This window comes from Marmota marmota, unplaced genomic scaffold (genome assembly GCF_001458135.2).
Source record: "Marmota marmota marmota unplaced genomic scaffold, marMar, whole genome shotgun sequence".
Classification (NCBI taxonomy): domain Eukaryota; kingdom Metazoa; phylum Chordata; class Mammalia; order Rodentia; family Sciuridae; genus Marmota; species Marmota marmota.
Genome location: NW_025999982.1, coordinates 20,994,104 through 21,014,707, shown reverse-complemented (window position 1 = coordinate 21,014,707; position 20,604 = coordinate 20,994,104). Strand labels below are relative to the sequence as shown.

The 20,604-nt window shown below is 33.3% G+C and overlaps 1 protein-coding gene across 4 annotated transcripts in view; it reads right to left on the bottom strand.

Annotated features, from left to right (window-relative positions):
- Tinag (tubulointerstitial nephritis antigen) overlaps positions 1-20,604 on the bottom strand; it is a 76,814-nt gene that overhangs the window by 44,594 nt on the left and 11,616 nt on the right. For all 4 annotated transcript variants that reach the window (XM_048805523.1, XM_048805524.1, XM_048805525.1 and 1 more), the window contains exons 2-5: positions 19,497-19,560; positions 18,712-18,801; positions 13,450-13,564; positions 3,582-3,705 (exon numbers count right to left, since the gene is read on the bottom strand). In XM_048805523.1, the coding sequence (XP_048661480.1) occupies positions 3,582-3,705; positions 13,450-13,564; positions 18,712-18,801; positions 19,497-19,560 (393 nt within the window). The remainder of the gene's footprint in view (positions 1-3,581; positions 3,706-13,449; positions 13,565-18,711; positions 18,802-19,496; positions 19,561-20,604) is intronic.

Sequence of the window (20,604 nt, the reverse complement as noted above, 5' to 3'; positions counted from 1 at the left end):
GTATTGTTTCTGTAACTAGGGTAACGGGGCTCTTTTTCTGCAACTAGGGTAACAGGGCTCTGTTTCTGTAACTGGGGTGCCTAGGCTACCCCAACCTGGGGGACACTCCGATCTCTGATTGGCCCCTGCCTTTGTCCCCCCCTTCTCCTCTCTCTATATAAGTCCTCTCCTTCCACAATAAACTGAGTTGCTGCGCCATCTCAGCTGACTCAACTCCCAACCCGGTGTGATTTTTGCCAGGATGGGTGGCGGGCCGGGTCGCGACACTTACCCTCTTGCTCAGCCCGGAGACACTCGCTAGCTGGTCTAGTGATGCTCCTCAACCTCTGTCAGAGGGTGGTCCAACACTACATATACTTAGTGATATGTATTATATAATTTATAATACAGTTTTAACTATTATTAATATCATTGTTAATAACATTAATTAATGTTACTAGTTATATTGAGAACCACAGTAATCATTTATGATTGACTATTCTGTTTAAATAATTCCTTGGCATTGTAGTAGCCATAAGTTCATCCCTCCCTCAATACACTTACTGAGCACTACTAGGTCAAAAGCATGGTAGCTTTAAAAATTACAATAATGAGCAAGAATTAAAAATATATATAATTCTGCCTTCATAGAATAATAGACTAGAAAAACTAACCTACTAGTAGCAGAAATCTACATATCGTCATTTTGAACATGATTTCATGATATTGTAAATGATGAGACCATGAAAAAATTAGGGTGAGTAGTATTTTAAAAACAGATTTTTTTGTTGTTGGATAACTATAACAGTATCATTTTTGATGTTTACTATCAGGCTAACCCTTACTCACTCTTAGTTAAAGCCAACAGATAGCTGTTTTCTTTTTTTTTTTTTTTTGTATTCTTTTTTTTTCTCAGGGGAAGTCAATTTTCTTCCCATCAGAATTATGTGTGGGGGCTGGGATTGTGGCTCAGCAGTAGAGTGCTCGCCTAGCACGGGCGTGACCCAGGTTTGATTCTCAGCACCACATAAAAATAAAAAAGGCATTGTGTTGTGTCCATCTACAAAATAAATAAATAAATAAATAAATAATAAAGATTCTCTCTCTCTCTTTCTAAAAAAAAAAGAATTATGTGTACACTGGAACCCCTCAAAATATTCATTTAAGTTTTTTTCTAAAATAATTCATTTTAAATAATGCATTTACAAATGGATCTCTGTATATGGTACAGCATGTGTACCATTCCATAGTGCAATTGCTAATACAGTTTATATGCTTAATAAGTATTAAATCTATAACCTCCACTTCCTTCTCAATTTCTGTCTATTGAGGATGCTAGGATACATTTCATTAGGAGTAAATGGCACTATACTAATATTTCTGAAATCCTCAAGGGAATAATTCCTTGTATCATAAAAGAAAATAGAAATCCTTTGATGCTTTGACATTCACTATCAGGATTCAGAATCAAATATAATTTTTTAAATATTAGTGAAATTTAATTTGTTCAAAATACACCTTCATGGTGTCAACAATAGTCGTGTCTCCTGTCTTGGCTCTAGGTGAGTCATCTAACCTACTGGGCTCTCTTTATAAGATGGGAGGATTGAAAAGGAGGACCTCTAAAATTTACTCAAGCCACATCAGTCTAGATTTCCACTAAAAGGTAAGTGTTTTAAATCATAATGTTATGCAATCTGTTGCTCTATGTTATATAGACATTTCTGGATCTCACTGAAAGTTTCATCCAAATTTACCTGAAATGCTTGGAAAAGGTCAGAAAATTTAAGAATAACTCAGTTTAGTCTATTGCTTTCTGCTCTCTTTTTAAAAATTTTATTGAATGTTACCTCTGAGACACACTATTATTTTCCCTGTTTGTTTTATTCTGTCTCCAAATTTACTCTGTGGCACATATAACTCCCACCATTCCAACACCTTTACCTCTTCAGCTTCTGTCAAATGCTTGAATTTTATTTGGTTACATAACCTTTTCTATATATGTACATCCTTTAAGTTTTTCTTTTATTCCATGTTGGAGCTTTTAGTTTCTCTTTAAAAATTTTTTCTTATTTCAACTTCTACCTCCGGATACAATTTTCTGTATATCTTTAGAACTTAGTTCATTTTTTAAAAATTTAACACACACATACAAATATAATAGATCCAATTTACCATATGTACTACATGAAATACAAAACTGAGTCCTCTGAAACCACAAAATAATTTCAAATAGTCTTTGTGGGAACTATTTGAATTAGGTGGGAGGACAATCTAGACTTGGCCCTGTGCTAAGTCTATCTGTGAAGCTGTGACCTAGAGATACCAAGATAGCCTCCAAATCGGCCTAGCAAGTCTCTCTCAGTTTTCACTGCTAACAACTTTCCTTAAATGTCCAGAAATACTAATCTAGCTTAAATTTAAGGCTAAATTGTTACATATCACCTTGGAGGTGTAAGTCATTAACCACATGAATATAAGTGGGCAAATGATGTAAATGATTAAATCTCTCCCAACCCATCTGAAACAGGTCTTAGAAAAGTCCCTAACTTGGTAAATACAAACAATAGAGCTCCAGAGAGCATTTACACAGGAGGTCTGGGCAGCAATGTTAAATTAACAGATGCAGCCATTCCAGAGGTGAGCCTGGCCAACACTCCAGTTCTGCTAAAGGCATCTCTGGAGTAACTCACAGATACCATGAAGCAATGACATATAGACAAAGATGTCAGCCTACTTCACAGCTGGCTGCTCCAAGAGCCTATGAATTTACTTTGTAATGTTGTCAGTGCTTTAAATTGTTTTTGAGCACTCTTTTGAAATTATCTATAAACCCTAGAACACAAGATCTTTGATAGTGTCCAGTTCTCATCATGTCAATTTTTTTTAAATTGCTGAAATACAATCAGTACTTTTTTGAGGATAATTTTGGACATAAAATCTTAGGGTGAGCCTAAGTAACTTATTTAGTTGACTTGTGAACTTCTATTAAAGTAGCTATAAAAGAAGCATTCTTTACATTTTTGGATCAACATTAATATAAAACTGTAAGTTAATTTTATTTAAACATCAGTTATATCACTTTAGAGTCAGAATTATTTTTATTTCAGATGAGAAAAAACATATTTGATAATTTAATTCTAAGCTTTACTTCAGAATAGTCTAATAGCTAAATATATATATATATATATATATATATATGCATATTTATATATACATATATGGTGAACTTACTAAAAATATGTAATAATTATGTGAGGGTGTGTATATTCATGTCAGGAGTACAGATAATTCTATGGGTGCAGAGGAACCTTAATACCCTTCTTATTATCTGACTTTAACTCTCAAAAATTGAACAAATTCTGGCAACTTTACTTTGTTGAACTTTAAATTCATTCTGTATCTAAAATTAGATGTTAATGATCAATTTTTAGACTAAAACTTATATTCCTCAGATAGTTTTCTCTTGCCAGAGTATGGTTTCATTTTAATTGACCATATGTTAATATTTAAATATTTTAATTTAAAAACATTTTTAATTACCCTCTTAGGCTCTAGAGTGAAAAGGGAGTTTATGAGGAAGTAATTAAAATGACTATTACTTGCGGTGGAAAATGCCCAGGATGCAGCACAATTTTTTTGATCCAATGGCCCATGAGTCCATCCAGGCCACTTATAAGAAGCAATAAAAAATTCTGGAAGATCTGTCTTGGCAGGTAAAGAAGCCTAGAGGAAAGAAAGTCAGATAAATCAGATTTTCTCAAATGCATCCCAACAGCCATTATAAGAAGATATTATGCCTTTTAATAAAGCTTATAATTGACTTTCAATTTTCTTGTATATTCAAGTTTCTGAATAAAGCATAATTATATAGAATTTTTACTTCACTCTGTGTTTAAAAATGGCAATTCAGTGTGTGGAATTATAATACAAAATCACAAGAACAATACATAGAATGCTTTTTCTGAGTTACCATGCAGTGCAAAAATTTCAGCCAAAGTTTTTGTCATCTTGAATCAGAGTTTGTTCATCCATGTGAAAGACCACAAGAGGTTTTCTAAATTTGTCCTCATAAAGAATGTTTTCTTTTCTGTCTCTCCCATTTTGGAGAGTGAGTGTGATTCTGAGGTGAAATTGGCTTTGAGATGATGCACTTATAGCAACTACCTATTAACACACTTGGAGCCCCAAGGAACACATCAATTCTACACCAGTTATTGGGAAACTAAAACAAAATGAATTGGTTGATGTTTATTAAATTTTTGGAGATTAAAAAGGACATTAAGTGTGTAATAACAAATGTGCAAAAAGTCCATGTTAAAAGCCTGAGTCAATCTTTATTGTTGTCTTTCCAAGACTGCACATTAAATGTTATGAAATTTTTTCTGTTTATATCTCAAACAAAATCTGTAGCACCATACCATATTCTCTTCTAAACTGTACTAGAGAGTGATGACTTTCACTTCCAAAAAATCAGAAATCAAACCAAAGGAGGATTTGTTTATTAAATTTTCTTCTTAGGTTACATGTCCACACCCATACACACACACATGTGCTTGCTCATAAATTTTTGAGAGTACTTTAAAATTTTTCAAAGTCTTTTAATATTCATTATTTTTTATATTCTTAGCAGCCCTATGTGGCATAATTAGAGCAAATATTGTTGACTCTTTTTTGTGGATAAGGTAACTGATTTCTGAAAGCTAAGACATGCTAAGGACTCTAAGCTAAATAAGATTTACCTCTGGAACTAGATCCAGGTTTTAGAGTTCTTAAAATCGTTCTCCATTTCTATAATTTTTCTACTTTATCAGAAATACAAAGATATACTACCTTGTAGCAGAAGTAAAATGTCTGTAAAAGATAAAATTTTACCTGTTTAAAAGTTTTCTGATTATAAATTGAACAAGTGAAGCTACTGATCTGATATCTTCCAAGGAATTATTTCTGACAAGTACATAATAGCTTCTAAGTCTAAAGCCAGGAACATTTAGAATTTACATATCTCTTTAAAAGGTATCCATCCAAAATAATTTATAAATTTTAACATTAACAGGAGCACTCAGTTTTGATTTAGAGAACTATTACCACCTGATAAGAAAGTTATTAAATCTTGCGTCCATTACTAAAAACACTGCTACTTAGATAATGGAATAAAGTGCCAAGAACATCATTGGATCACAGTACAGTCCCTGCATGATAACTTAAAGAGTAGTTTTATAAAAAGACAAGTGTTTGGGATTCTAATGCCATTAGATGGACGATAACACAGAACCTCAAAGTTGGAGGAGAACAAATTTATTGCTCTGAGTAGAGTAGTTTCAGAGATAAAAACTCTGTCTCCAAGGTATCTTTCTAAATGGGGTAGAAATATACATACCTTCCCATTTTTTTTATTATCAACCAATCAGTGTGCATTTAGGCATTTATCATGAAGTTGCCTCAAGTTTCCACAAAAATAAGTGGAGCATTATTATTTTATTACTTTAGAATTCCAATTTAATAACACCTAGTATATATCCCTTCTGCTCTGCTGAAGCAATAAAGATATAACTATTACTTTATACACATTTCAGTGGCATTAAGTTCTTCAGAATGTGACTTCCACATTCAAAGACTACCACAGTGCTTTGCACATGGGAGACAATAAATCTGATAATAATAATAGGAGATATATATATATATATATATATATATATATATATATATATATATATCAATATATCAGTAAATTTCATCTCTTAAAAATGTATTTTCCCCTGAAGGCACTTTAAGTTAAATTATTATATCAGCATGCATTTGTTGCTTTTATGATTTATTCCTTAAAAATAAAAAGTATGACTGGGTAATCCTTCTTAATAAAATAAGGCATAGAGAAATAACACTCAAAATGACATTTTTATTGAAAATATATTTATGAATCCATTAATCCCAATGAATTCATAAAGTTCATCTATTGAATTTTTAAAGATTTTTACCAATCATTTAATATTGCTTTTTCTAAAAATAAGCCTCTGGGACTTAAGTGGATCAGGCATATATTATCTTGAGATTCTTTTTCTTTTATGATATCAGATAATCTAGTATACTAAACACAGAGAACATTTTATATCCCATTATTCCATACATATTGTAATCCTCTAAAAAATAAGATTGCTTTTATAACTCACAAATAAAGGTAAGCCTTACAAAATAACAACTAAGGAACTGGTAATAGAAATCTGATTTCAATGAATGATAGGTTTTTTTTTTTAAGTTTACACAATTTGTATTTTTGTCAAATGATAATTTAATAAAGGAAAAGAATCAAAAGAACCATCTAAGAGTGAAAGAAATTCCAAAATTGGTGTTTCAAATAAAATATCAATTTAATTTTAAGTAAAATTTCCACTCTTCCATGTGAGAATTTTTAATTCTTTATATTGTCATGTTGAAAAAAGTTCAATCATAATTTAATTATATTTTCAAGTATGTATTAGCCAAATTTGTGATTAAACTTAATATTTACCTTGCTTTAATGTTTTTATTTAAAAATAGAATTTAAAGATATTATGGACAAATATGAGAATTAAACACAGTGATAAACAGTGGAGAAATTGTTTCCAATAACTCCCACATCTTATTAAAGTAAAATCTCTGAAGGAGTAACGAGAATGCAATCAGAGAGCAGCTTGAGACAAACTGATCAATTTTCTCAACCACCTCAGAATAAGCTCTGTTCATCCTTACTGTTGAGCCTATATCTACACACAATCCATTATGCGGATTGCCCCCTCCAGCTCTAATTGCATTTTTGTGCCACTTTTATTGGATAATCAGAGACATCTGAGACTGAAATAAAGCAACAGAAAATATAACTCTGTTCTGATTACAGTCTTAGGTCAGTGGCTATGAATATCAAGAATTTTTTCTAAACTATTTGATATTAAAAAAGAAAGGGCTAATTTTCTGGTTGCTAGTGGCTAAATGAAACTCTCGTCTTCAATGATATTTGCCTTCATGCCTTAACATTTAAAGACTTATCCTTTGATATTTCTCTGGTTTCTAATTATAGAGTAATTTTCAATGATCTTGTAAATATCAATACTCAGTGATTGTTCTATGGCAGGTCCTAGCACCTCTTCTAAAGACAGCAAAATGACTGTTTCCCACACCCCTCTGCTATTATTACCATTTTCAAGCTTATGAAAAAGCGTTAAGAAGTTTCTTTAAGAGACGACTGGCTCTTGACTTTCACTGTTTTTTTCTGGGTATTTTGATTTTTGTTACTGGCAGGAATTTGGGCAGTAGAGATGGACATGGAGCAATTTTGTTGATCCCTCATATGACCTTGGAAATAAAGGCCCTGTGCAATGGAGCAAAAATAAGAAAGAAGTCTGGACATTCAGCCCCATTGAGTACAATTCCATTGCAGGACAACCCACTTCTAGATTTGCTAGTGAGACATCAATGTCTGCATTGTTTATGTCACTGTCACTTTCAGTTTCTGTGCCTCACAGCTGAGCCCAGTCATGACCAGTATAGCACACAGAATTATTAAAGCTACTAGGGTAATGCCATCTTTCATTGACCCCATCACATGATCAAATGTTAAGAAAGAATTCCAATTTCAGAGGTGTTAAAAAGTGAAGAATGCATATATCTGAAAATGGATGAACCACATTTCCTAAAATGAGTTTCTTAGAACACTAGCCCTGAGGGATTTTAACAGGTAATTAAAAATGAAGAAGCTGATTAATCAAACAGTTCTAAGGAACAATTGTTTTTGAAAATTAAATAGATATTTGTCTTCTCTGCGATGTGTTTTTACAAAATGCCAATTTATGTGAGGCTCTAAAAAGTGAAAATAATGTTCATGATTTTTTCCAATACAAAATACTTTATTTCTTTTCAATTCCTATCATTTCTATTGTGAAGCAGATCAAAGCCTCAGTGTTTTGTGTAATAGACTTTGGGAAGAAACAGTATATATGGAAAAGATAGACCCAGGCATGGGAAAGCCAGAGTAGGTACCTGTTAAATCAACACACGAGATCACCTCAGGAATCTACTTTTTATCAGCCCAACGTATTTGTTCATACAGACGAAAAAATAAATTTTCACATTTCTTTTTGAAGATTTGTCCTGCAGTGATCAATTTAGTCCCACTGCGTTGGTCAAGTCGTGTTCAATTATATCACAGTGCTACTCATCTGACTGTGACTAGTATAGAAAGACAAAACTGAAAGCTGGAAAACCGATTTGAGACACAAGACATTCATTCTGCCACAAGAGCAGGTAAACAGGGAGTGAAGTGGCATGTGTCCTTTCTAAAGGTTACGAAGGGTTTGGGGTTCCACTCTGAGAAGGGGGTTAACAGAAAAGAGACTGGAGAGACATTTAAGTAAATGTTTTGATGATTTTTGAATTTTAAAATCCTTAATTCCATGTCAGTTAAAATAACTGTCATCCTCCTCTGTCCTTGGCTTTTCTCTCAACTACATGAGAAGATTATGAGGTGAGCTAAGTGAACATATATGTAAACAAGGACACTACCAAATCTGCCCATGTCCTCCTCTGCAGCACCAATGCCACTGACTGTATTTTGGAACTCTGAGCCCATATGACTTATATGCATGTATGTGGGAGCCAAAGATCAATTTTATGGGAAAATATGGTTGTTTTTGTCCAATGTTATGTAAAATACATAATTACAGAACTGCATTTTTTACTTTTGTAGTCAATGTTTTCGTTTCTATAGAGGCTTCTATTTACACAGGGTACATATTCTTGGAGTTAAGTTGAAGATATTCATTTGGTCAGTTATTCATAATTAAAATTTGTTTTCAATAACCTAGGATTAGTCAAAACCTAAACTTGGAAAGATTTGACTTTTCCAAAGGTATTTCTCAAGTCTTAGTACTTGCCATCATTGAAATATTTCATAGAGGTAAGGAAAAAATAAATAAATTTCTCCTATTTTAACTAATGACTAGAGAAATAAATCCAATTAATCAACTATGTGTTATCTAGGTAAGGATAAATTATCCAAATGATTCAATGATTTTTAAAAAAATTTCTCACCTAAAAATTGGTGATTTTAAAAGTTATAATAGTTATATATTATATAAATATTATATATTTATTTATTATAAAGTTATTTCATCTTCTAACTGGTACAGAAAAATTATAACATGTTTCTTTATTAATTTATCCAACTAGACTCATTCATATTGAGTGACTGAGAAAACATGTTTTGCTAGTTAACTTAAAAAAATTATAATGTTTTTACCTACACCAGTCTTATGTCACATGACATAGTATAGGTCTATAGGTTTAAAATATTATGCCAGTCTTAATTTTAAATCATTCCACCTTAGATATAATACCTAATTATTCTTTCTGAGGAGTCAGCAATAATAAAAAAAAACTATTATATTTTTTAAACTGAGCCACATATAAAAGTAACCTTTTAATTTCCACATTTCTGGGTGAAAATAGTCTTTTTTCATTCAAAATATTTTCAATATTTATAATGAAATACAACACAGGGAGGCTTTTCAAAGCTATCTTCCAAATTCAAAAGTACTTGTTTGCTAGTCTGGAAAACAATCATATGCAGAGTTGATTTGATTTGATCTGAGAGTATAACAGAAAAATTTTCAGGTTCATCAGAAATATGTAATCTCCATCAGAACCAATGAATCAATGCCTACACCTCTCTATATGAAATAAAATGCTACAAATGATGAAGGTTTGGATACTTAAATTCTGGAAGAATTGACCTGTTTCAGAATCCTGTGATTCTCTAGAAGTTAATAATACAAGGGAGAGAAACAATGCTTAATTCTAAATAATAACACTTCTTTAACACCTAACAGTATCCTAAGTACTTTGATAAGCACTGCTCACCCAGCATTTCATGAACTCATACAACCCTAAGAGCTAGGTAAGACCACAGTCACCATTTTATGAAGGAAGAGAGAGGCAACAAGTGGAGCAGCCAGAATGAGAACCAAGCATACTGGCTGTACTGAACACACTGCCTCTATGGAGCTTTGTTTTTGCAGTGCTGAGGTTCAAACCCAACCCGCACACATGCTATAGGAGGACAAGTTTATTTTGGCTCATGGTTTCAGAGGTTTAATCTATCCAATGACTTCATAGCTCCAGGTGGAAGGTGAGGCAGAACATCATGGAAAAAGAGTATGGTGGATGACAGCAGCTCAGGACATGGCAAACAAGAAGCAAAGAGAGAAAGCTCTGTTCACCAGGAACAGAATATAAACACCATAGAAATGTCCTCAGAGACCTACTTCCTCCAGCTGTACCCTACCTGTCTATTAACAGTTATCAGCCATTTAATCCACATCAGTAGATTAGTCCACTGACTAGGGTACAACTCCCATAATCTAATCATCTCACCTCTGAACATTCTTGCATTGTCTCACAGATGAGCTTTTGGAGGATACCTCATATATAAACCAAACAATTATCATCCAGAAAGGCCTCTCCAAAGTCTCCAAGTTACCTGCTTGCCTCACTATAAACATATTTCTGTTCCTCACTGTAACTAATCATACTCTGCAAAAATGTGTTTTGATTGAACAATTCATATAGGTTAAAAAGAGTTTTCACATTTATACAATCAAGGACATTTTTGCACAACACCTATTAATAGTCCTCTAACTTCAGCACAGTAGACACATTATGGGCAAATAGTGACTTATGCTAAGGAATGAAACCAGCAAACTAGCCAAACTAGGCAGGAAGAGAAGAGCTTTCTCAGGAACAGAAGATAATTCATCACTCACTTTTTCTACCCACAGAAAAAAAAATATCTTGAGTCAATGAGCATCCTAGCAATGCAGCCAGGAAAAGGGAGAGACCTGGGGGTTTGGGGACAGTGGAATTTCTCAGCAGGCTAGAAATCATACCACTATTGGCAACTGCATAATTCACTATACATATAAATCAGTCCATTCTGTATTGTTGTTTTTATATATTTATTTATTTTTTTCTTTTCAATGCCAGGGATTAAATCCAGAGCCTTGCACATGCTAGACAAGAGCTCTTCCACTGAACTACAGCCCCAGCCTGATATTTCTTTTTAGAAGGGGCTGGGGTTGTAGCTCACTGTTCAAGTTCCCACTTAGCATGTTCAAGACCCTGGGTTTAATTCATAGCAACACAAAAATAAACAAACAAACTAACTAACAAAATTGTAAAACGGCGAGAGGTGAGGGAAAATTTCAGTTTCCTGAAGCATTTTCCTTTTCACTGTGGTTGGAGTCTGACATCGTATATTAGGTGTTTTCTATGTAGTCCCCAGGCTCAGAATTAAACCAGTTTTGATCTCTCTGGCTTCCAGCTCAACTCAGATCCTATTGACCCCATATGTTTTTCTAGAAATCCTTGTCATATTTCTGGGAATTTCTTTTATTTGACCAGTTATTAGGACAACTCCAACACTCAGAAACAGTCCATGAGCCACCATGCCCTAGAAATAAGAAGCTGTTTTCTTGCCTGTTTTCATTAGCAGTTAATGGAATTCCCCATATGGCAGGAGTTTCCTTATTGCTTTCCTGGAATTACTTGGCAACCATATGCATTAATTTATACCACTAACAATTTAAATTTTCTTCAAGTATTAGTCATTAAGAATTTTCACTTATATATCAACACAGAACCTTTTATGCAAATAAATCCCTAGGAGCCAATAAATGATTTAGAATTAGATTTTTTTCTGCTACGGTGAATGGCAACTTGAGAAAGAAATATACTTCATTTTCTCTAGATTATAAATCCTTCCAAGCTACAAAAAATAAAATTTAGAAGAGAAATGTTATGAATAATACTGAGAAAACTCCTTAATAAATGTTTGGTCCAACATGGCCCTCGAAAAAAAGAAAGTGGAAGAATAGACCTTAATAGGTAAGTATTTTCTTTAACAATGCTGCTTCTTTTTTTCCCAGATGGGGACAAAAAAGAGAAAATAAAACTGTTATAATAAAAATGACTCTTTTCCAACTGATCTTTTAATTAGATCACTAAAAAGTCATGAATCTGATGAATCTGAACTATCATGCCAAAGATTTTGTCTTACTGATTGTAGCAAAAGATCCAAAAATATCTTTAAACTGATCATTTCAGAAAATTATCTCTGGTTAGGAGGTTAAAAGGCTTTTTTTTTTTTTTTCTGCTTTGAACCTGAATTTGCCAAAGCTAACTGACTCTACTGGAATGCTAAGGACTATTTTGGGGAACAGATCCTTGTAAATGTCCTGGATCTGCAATTTAATTCTGCAATGGCTCTTAGCCTCTCTGACTATCATTGTGACTTAACCTCTCTACATCTTAATTTGCTTGTCTTTAAAATGTGGGTAATGATAGTACTGATGACATCAAGCGGCTGAGGAAATTAAATGAGATAAAGTATAAAAGAGCTTAACACACCACTCAGTAAAAGTCAGTTATTATTATCTTCTCTGAGCTTAATTATAATTTAACAGATCTTGCTACTAGAATTTGAATTGGAACAATAATTCAGGTGATCAGAGCTCTGTAAATTTGAGTTCAGGTGAAATGTTTAATGAGTCACCAGTGGGTTTACAACTCATCCAGCTGCAAACAAAAACCCTGCTGTCTCCAGATGCTGAGAGCGTCTAGGCAGCCAGAGCCTGACTTCTTCAATGCAGACTAGAGAAGTTGCACTGAGTGGCCTGAAGTCCCACCCCGCCCTGGGCATCAGTGACAGCCTTGCATAAAATCAACATCTCAACTAGAAAGTGCATGTAACGGGTAACACCACACACTGGGGTGTAAAGTAAACTCTGAGTGAGTTTACCTAGAGAAATAGAAATTTCTTTATGCAACTTCTCCATTAGCAGATGATAATACATCTTACAAAGGAAAACAAAAACCAATACAAAGTACAAAGCGTAAGTCTATTGGACACTCAGGCAATTTTACAAAGGAGTTTTCCAGGTCATTCTGCAAAAATGAAGGTATTTTCTTAATGGAAATTTTGAAGATTTTGTTAATCATCATAACAAGCATGTTTAAAGTTGCCAGCATTTATTTCAATCTTATATGATACTGAGTAGTCCAAGAGGCATCAAAACAGAGTTTAGATAAACTCACAGAATAACTCTGTAGTTAAAAATAAAATAAGGGTGAGGACTTGAGAAAGCACTGACAAGCTGAACAACCTGTCATAAAAAATATGCTTTTCTGTGAAACTATAGGCAACACCCCTTCATTATTAAAGGACATTATGTGTAGTTGAACTTTCAAAGTTCACATGAGACTTTTGTAGGATAAAACAACCATTTTGGGGAAATATTTTCAAATCGATATAAAGAAATTGTATTTTTGTAACTTCAAAGGCTTACAACTCAATATTTTAGTTACTTTGAATTGCTTTGGACATACATATGAAATACCCTTATTCAAACACATACACAAATGTGAATCAGGAAAAGCACTTACTGTCATCTCATTCATGCTCAGAAGCATGGGGCTGGGTGGCAAGGTGCCAAGGCGAAATTTGAAACCTTCTTCTAAAGTCATTCCCCAGAATTGGCTGTAGTTCTGCGCTGTCCATCTGCCTTACAAACGAAAATATATACACACATACACACAAATGCACTTGCTGATTAAGTAGGTATCTGTTTTCTTTATAATTTAGATTTGAAAAGAAATTTGCTAATAAAAAGAAGTGCCATGAAAAAGTGCAAGCAAAATGGTTGCTTTTTTAAAAAAATTATATCTGTGATAATTAATTAGATGTTGAAATGGTCTACCTTTTGTTAAATGAGTTAATTTGTGTAAAGTCCTTAATACTATTAATTACTACTAATAATATAAAATAAACTGATGTGAAGTTTGATAACAAAACGTAGATTTCTTTCTAGATATATATGTTGTGTTCTTAGAAAAAATGTACTGTTTCCAAATTTAATATTGACATTTGAAAGCAAAATTTCTTTAAAAGATGACAGTAGATGAAAAATGAGAAAGTTAAAAGTAATTTATTCATTGCTTATTTGAATCATTTACAACTCAAGGGCAAGATAGTTTTATTACTTAAGTCAAGTATAAATTTTATCCTGTTTTGTTTATAATCAAAATTATGTACAATGTGATAGGTTCTTACAAATGATTATAAATGCCACTCAAGTTTTAATAATGTGCCTGGCAAGTTAATGCTCTTCTTTCATAAGGCCCATTAAGTCATAAATTTTAAACCACCTTATAGCTATGATTTTTTAAGTAAAATCTTCATCCACCTAAGGAATTTCAATAAGAAAACCCCTGAATATATTAGATACTGTGGAATTATTTGAGAGACTAACAGGATCCACCTTGGAAAAAATTGTGAAATTAGTGAAGTATGTTTTCATTGTCCTACACTAACAGCTTGCAGGTATCAGGTCAGAGACATCTGTGGGTCACTTCATTAAGCACTCAATTGAGTGAGTAGGAATAAGCATTTTAAAAAATAAAATAAAAATAGAAGGCAGCTGGAGAGGTAGCTCAATGGCAGAGCTCTCAGTAGTAGAACACTGGCCTAACATACACAAGGCCCTGAATTCAATCCCCAGGGCCACAAAAACTAAATAAATATAGGAAAATAATAGGAAATATTAGATCTTATTAAAAATAGGAAGGAGCTGGGTGCAGTGGTGCATGCCTGTAACACCGGGGGTTGGGGAGGCTGAGGCAGGAGGATTTCGAGTTCAAAACCAGCCTCAGCAAAAAGCGAGGCTTTTTATGCTAAGCAACTCAGTGAGACTCTGTCTCTAAATTAAAAAAAAAAAAAATAGGGCTGAGTATATGGCTCAGTGGTTGGGTGGCCCTGAGTTCAATCCCCAGTGCCCCCCACAAAAAGGGAGGAACCCTACTTTACGAACCTATTTTTAAGAACCGTTTTATGTTCCTTTATGTGTATGTATACTAGATCACAAAATGTGTGTTTTACTGTGATATAGTTTCAAAAAACTGTGAAAGGCCCTATTAACCTGCATTGTTCTCCTTGAACTGGACTTTATCACTTTTCCTTAATCCAATTTAGCTTTTATAGAACCTTCTTAACTTATCTGTCATCTTATCTGGTAAATACCAGAAACACAAAAATGAAAAAACTTTCTCTACCCTCGAGGTGCTCGTACCCTGACAAAGACTAGAAAGAAAGAAATGATTTCAATATGGCAACTTCATTAGCAGTAGGTCAAAATGTGATCAGAACAGAGGATTCAAACATAACTCTGCCTGAAGGAGTTGGCACATTTTCATAGAAAGTGAATTTAATGCTTAGCCTGGAAGGATGAGAATGAGTTTGGAGGCCAAATGTGAAGAAAAGCGAACATTTATTCTAAACAGAGGTAACTCTTGAGCAAAGCATGAAGGATTTGGAATTAGTTTGCGCACATAGGGATTGGCAGATAAGTTAAATGATGAGAGGGGATGGGGGGGCTAGAAAGGGTGTAAAACGTGTGATAGTGAAAAACCTTTACATCTAGACAGTCATTCATGCTAAGAATAATTGTTTTTCAGAAGGAATGAAATGAAGGATTTTCAAGAACATAAGTGGCAGAATCAAGGCTTTATTTTGGAAGGATAGCTATGAAAATATAAAGAATAGACTGGAATTTAGTCAAACTGAACACAGAAAGACAACCATGTCGTTTCAAATGATATGTGATAAGGAAATGCACTAAAATAGAACCTAGAGAAACGTTGCATATGGGAATTAGTAGGATGTGGTGACATGTTTAAAAAAAAAAAAAAGGTGGGGGGAATTGAGCTAACCTGAAATATTTTGGTTGACCAGATGGAGGCAGATGACAGTCACCAAGGATAGGTCAAGGTTGATCCCTTCAGTTTGGCATATGTTGATTTTGAGAAACAAATGCAAAATCTAGGCCAAATTATCCTCTATACTAGATTTTGAAGTCGTTAAAAAAAAATCAAGTTTAGACACTTGACAGATTCAAAATGGCCACAAATTATTTGTAGCTCTCTCCATCAAGAGAGAATCTACTTGCCTAGCCTTTAGATGTGGATTGGCCTACTCACTTGCTTTGCCCAAAGAAAGCAATGGAATTGATGTTGTGTAGCTGTCAAGCTTAAGCTTCAAGACAGAGCTTGCACAGATTCCATCTACACCCTGTTGGAACAATGCCCTCATGTGAAGAAGACAAAGCAAGCCAGCTGGAGACAGATGGCAACCAGCACCAGCAGGCAAAAACAAAAAAACAAAACAAAAAACAGAAGTAAGGCCATCTTTGAGAGTTCAGCCTCAATTCCCAAAGAAGTCAATAGATATATGAGCAAGCCCAGAAGAGACCAGCAAGAGCCTCAGTTGAGTCCATTCCAAATTACTGACATGAACAAATGAAAAGCTTGTGGCTTTAAAGTGTTAAGTTCCAGAAGGGTTTTGTGCACTGAGCAAATAACAAAAACAGTTGTGGGTCTCCCTTTATTCTACTAATTTGCAGATTATTATTTGTGCCATTGATTTGGTCCTACATTCTGCCCTATCATTACAAATCCTTTTACAAAAGCTTGACATGTTGGCGCCTCAGCTAAATTAACTGCTCCAAGACAGAAATTATTGCATCCTCATCAATGCCACAAATGAACACATTTTATTAATGTTAATTGATTGTCTTGAAAAATAATGCAGGGACTAAATAAGCACTGATAGACATTATGTGGAATAAATAAAGGCTAGAATCTAAAATACTGCCAAGATTCGGGAAAGAAATATTTTAAAGCAAAGGTTTATATTTGTTTATAAGTTATTTTATAATAACATAAACAAATATAATATTGAATAATATATTATAATAATATTTTTTTCACACAAAAGCAATTTAAGCTTCCTGAACAGAGAACAACAAACAGCAGAAAATTAGAACTTTCTTTTAAATATAAGAAATTTCCTGCTTTTGTTTCCCAGTGAATGATTTTACTTTTATTCCTTTTCTTCATATCTTGTTTCTTTTAACTTTTTCTTTTTGGTCTGTGCATGTTTCCTTTTCCTCAAATATCTTTCCCTTTTTACTCTTTTTAAGTCATGTACTCTTTAATGTTTGCTAAGAAAATGCAAATTTCATACCTTAAAAAAAAATTCCTAAAATATCAGGGTTCTGTGGCACATACCTGTAATCCCAGAGGCTCAGGAGCCTGAGGCAGGAAGATGGCGAGTTCAAAGCTAGGCTCAGCAAAACTGAGGCACTAAGGAAATCATTGAGACCTTGTCTCTCACTAAAATACAAAATAGGGCTTGGGATGTGGCTCATTGGTTAAGTACCCCTGAGTTCAATCTCTGGTACCAAACAAAAAACAAAACAAAACAAAACAAAACAAAACAAAAAACCCCTAAAACATGCTCAAAATAAACAAATAATGGGGAAAAAAGTTCCTTCTCCCAAGGAAGGCAACATTCCCAATAAATTCTCAACTTCTGTGCTCCTACTTATACTTTTTTCCTACTATGGATTCTTGTGTACTCTATAACAATGGGAATCTGGGCTTATCTACCACAGTTTCTCGGAAGCATGTGCTACTTAGGTCCAGCATTTAAATCCTCTTAGGAACCTTTTCAATTCATTTGTCAAGATCATGTTCCTTGAAAATTTATATGTCACCTAGCCACAGAAAACCGTAATTGGTTTTTCCTAGAAATACTTAACAGTAATCAAGTTATCACCTAAAATATTAACCACAAACACAGAGAAGAATTGAGAATGATTTTTTAAATGTTAATATCAACAAAAGTGACTTTCTATATTTTGTCTTCCACGAAAATACTTTGGGCACATTGAACTTCAGTGTTCCCATTGTGCTGGGAAACAAAGTGTTTTAAGTGTAGAAGAGAATGAGATTTCTATTTTTAAAAACAACATCTCAGAATGACTTCACTTTTAGAGCAGCTGGACAATGGATCTTTTTATATGAAGCCTTGTACAGAGTGTGGAAGATGCTATCAAGGGATACATAGTGATATATAGAGATTTGATCAATGGCAGTGGAGAAATTTTGAGACAGGTATTGGCCAGCCTATCCCTCTCTCAGTTCTGTGTTGTGCTGGTGCCTACATCTTCATTCTCTAGATGTAAGTGGTGAAGCCACTTCATTTTTAATCTATGGGAGAGCATTAAACAATTTTTCCAATGTTTAAGTGTAAGTCATTCCTATCTTTATATTACTAGCAAAGTGGTTCAGTCTGTCTTTTGAATGAGCTATAAATGAATTGGCTAAATATCAGTCACTTTAGGAAAACTGTCTAAATTAACTTGTTATCTGAGGTATCATCCAGATAGAATACTATCCTATGAAGGTTATATCCTATCTAGGATAGCTGAGCACAGGATTGGCTTGGTGATACAGCAGCAGAAAGAAAATGATGAGTGTGATAAATCAATATTGCCAATATCCTAATTTTGCCTATATACTTATTCAGTGTAATACTTCCTCTACTCCCCACACCCACACCATGACACTTCTCTTTCCTAAATGATTCAATACTAGATTGTACCATTCTTTTTTATGTGTTAATTTTAATTTAATTATTTATTATTCACCTTGTGCATTCTAAGTGTACACACCTTTTATCTCCATTCCCAATTTCCCCATTCTTTCTTTTGAATAATGACCATTTTTAGGAGTAAGTAAAAAAAATTGTTTGAGATCTGAGGAGTAATTAGGAGGGCCAAGAAAGTGGTAATGCAAGATTCAGCTCACCCATAGTCTCCTTGATTGACATGTTCAATTAACTCTGGACGAACAAGGCACGTGTGCTGGGAACATTTCCACTGCTGTCCTGAGCATGTGCTATAAAGATACAAGAATTACAAATGTGGCCTGGCCTTTATAGAGTACATTTCAGAATTAACATCAAGAGTTGTATATTGTAAAGATATAAAACATAATTTCATGATTAATGTTAACCATATGGCTGTTTGATTATTGGTGAAATACATCATAAAACAGGTATTAGCAACCACTCAATGGGCTCTTAACCTCTGTTTCAGCAAATAATAAATGATATGGCAACATAGTTACTAAAGTTTTAAAACAGGATCATTTGGCAATTAGATTTGATTCCCTTGTATGGAGAAACTTTCTCTGTAATCTAAGCCTTTTAAAGTAGCATGTTTGTTTTTTTTTTTAATGTAGTCATGCTAAAAAAACACAGCTTGTCTGTAGTATATTAAAATCTGAAGTATATTAAAATTTTTGTTGTTAGAATGCATACCTAATGCAAAACTGCTGTATGATCAAGGCTCATTATCAAAAACAAAACATCAAGCTCAGGTATTAAAAGATACATGCATGATTATATTTTCAACATTCAATAAATAGGCCTATAAAAATTTACAAGTATATGATGTCTTATGGAATATGACTTTGTGTATACATATTTAATTTTGTCTATTTGTTTTGTTTCAAAAAAAAATCTTCCTTTTATTTGAAGAAAAAAATTCATAGACAGTACAATTCTGTTCTGTGTCACTTAAATTCATTACCAGGAGTTGCAATTTTCCTTAATTACTGATCCTTCTTCATAATGTTGACCATCTCTGAAGCAACCTGTCAATGTAACATGTAAACAAATTAAAATTCTAATCTGGATAAAGTGCATTAGCATTACAATTAATGTAAGACTGTGGTTAGTTTTTCAAACATGAGAAAGCATTTAGTGCCAATCTGATCTACATCTTGTTCATGTCCAGGTTGATAAATCAAATTCTTCTGGCCTTGTTTATCTTTAAACTGCATATTATGTTCAACAGAGAGGATTTATAAAGCATGAAAACTCAATTAACAAGGAATTAATCACTAACTATGCTGCAAAAATAATGTGTTTAAATAGGTAAGCAATATAAATATTTGAGTGTAACTATTTGAATCAGTTTATAGTACTTATTTTAAAATTTATTCAAGTCTCATAATTGAGTATAATTAATTATATATGACTAGAGCAAGTAATTAGTAGTGTGGCCCAAAATACAAAAAAAAAAAAAAAATTCATTGAATTTACCTTACAAAGATAAATTCTACTTTTTTCTTCTTTAGGATTGGATCAGGAGAAAAATTCATGAAATCAGTAAGACTGTAGCCATTTGTCTTCGAAGTCCAAATATTTCTTAAATATTAACTGAAATTAATTGATAACTGTTTTATAGAATCGACTATTCAAGAGACCTATGGTGAATCATCATAATATGAAAACTATGAGTAAATTGCTGTGAAACTAGTACCCCAGTTACAAGTTAAATAATTTTTGAAAATATTATTTGATGAATTAGCAAAAGAAACTTTAAAAAACAGTTGTTTTTAACAAAAACATGTAATCTTTGTACCATATAAATGATCCCTGACTTATTTATAACATCATAGTGAAAAGTATGTACTTCAAAAATTCTCCAAGGGAACTGTGCCACAAGTCACATCACTAGCCCCAATTTTTTTTTTGTTTGTTTTTTTTTAGAGACAGGATTTCACAGAGTTAACTAGTGCCTTGCTTTTTAAAAAAATATTTTAAAAATTTAGTATTAGGTGAACACAATATCTTTATTTTATTTATATTTTTATGTGGTGCTGAGGATTGAACCCAGTGCCTCATGCATGCGA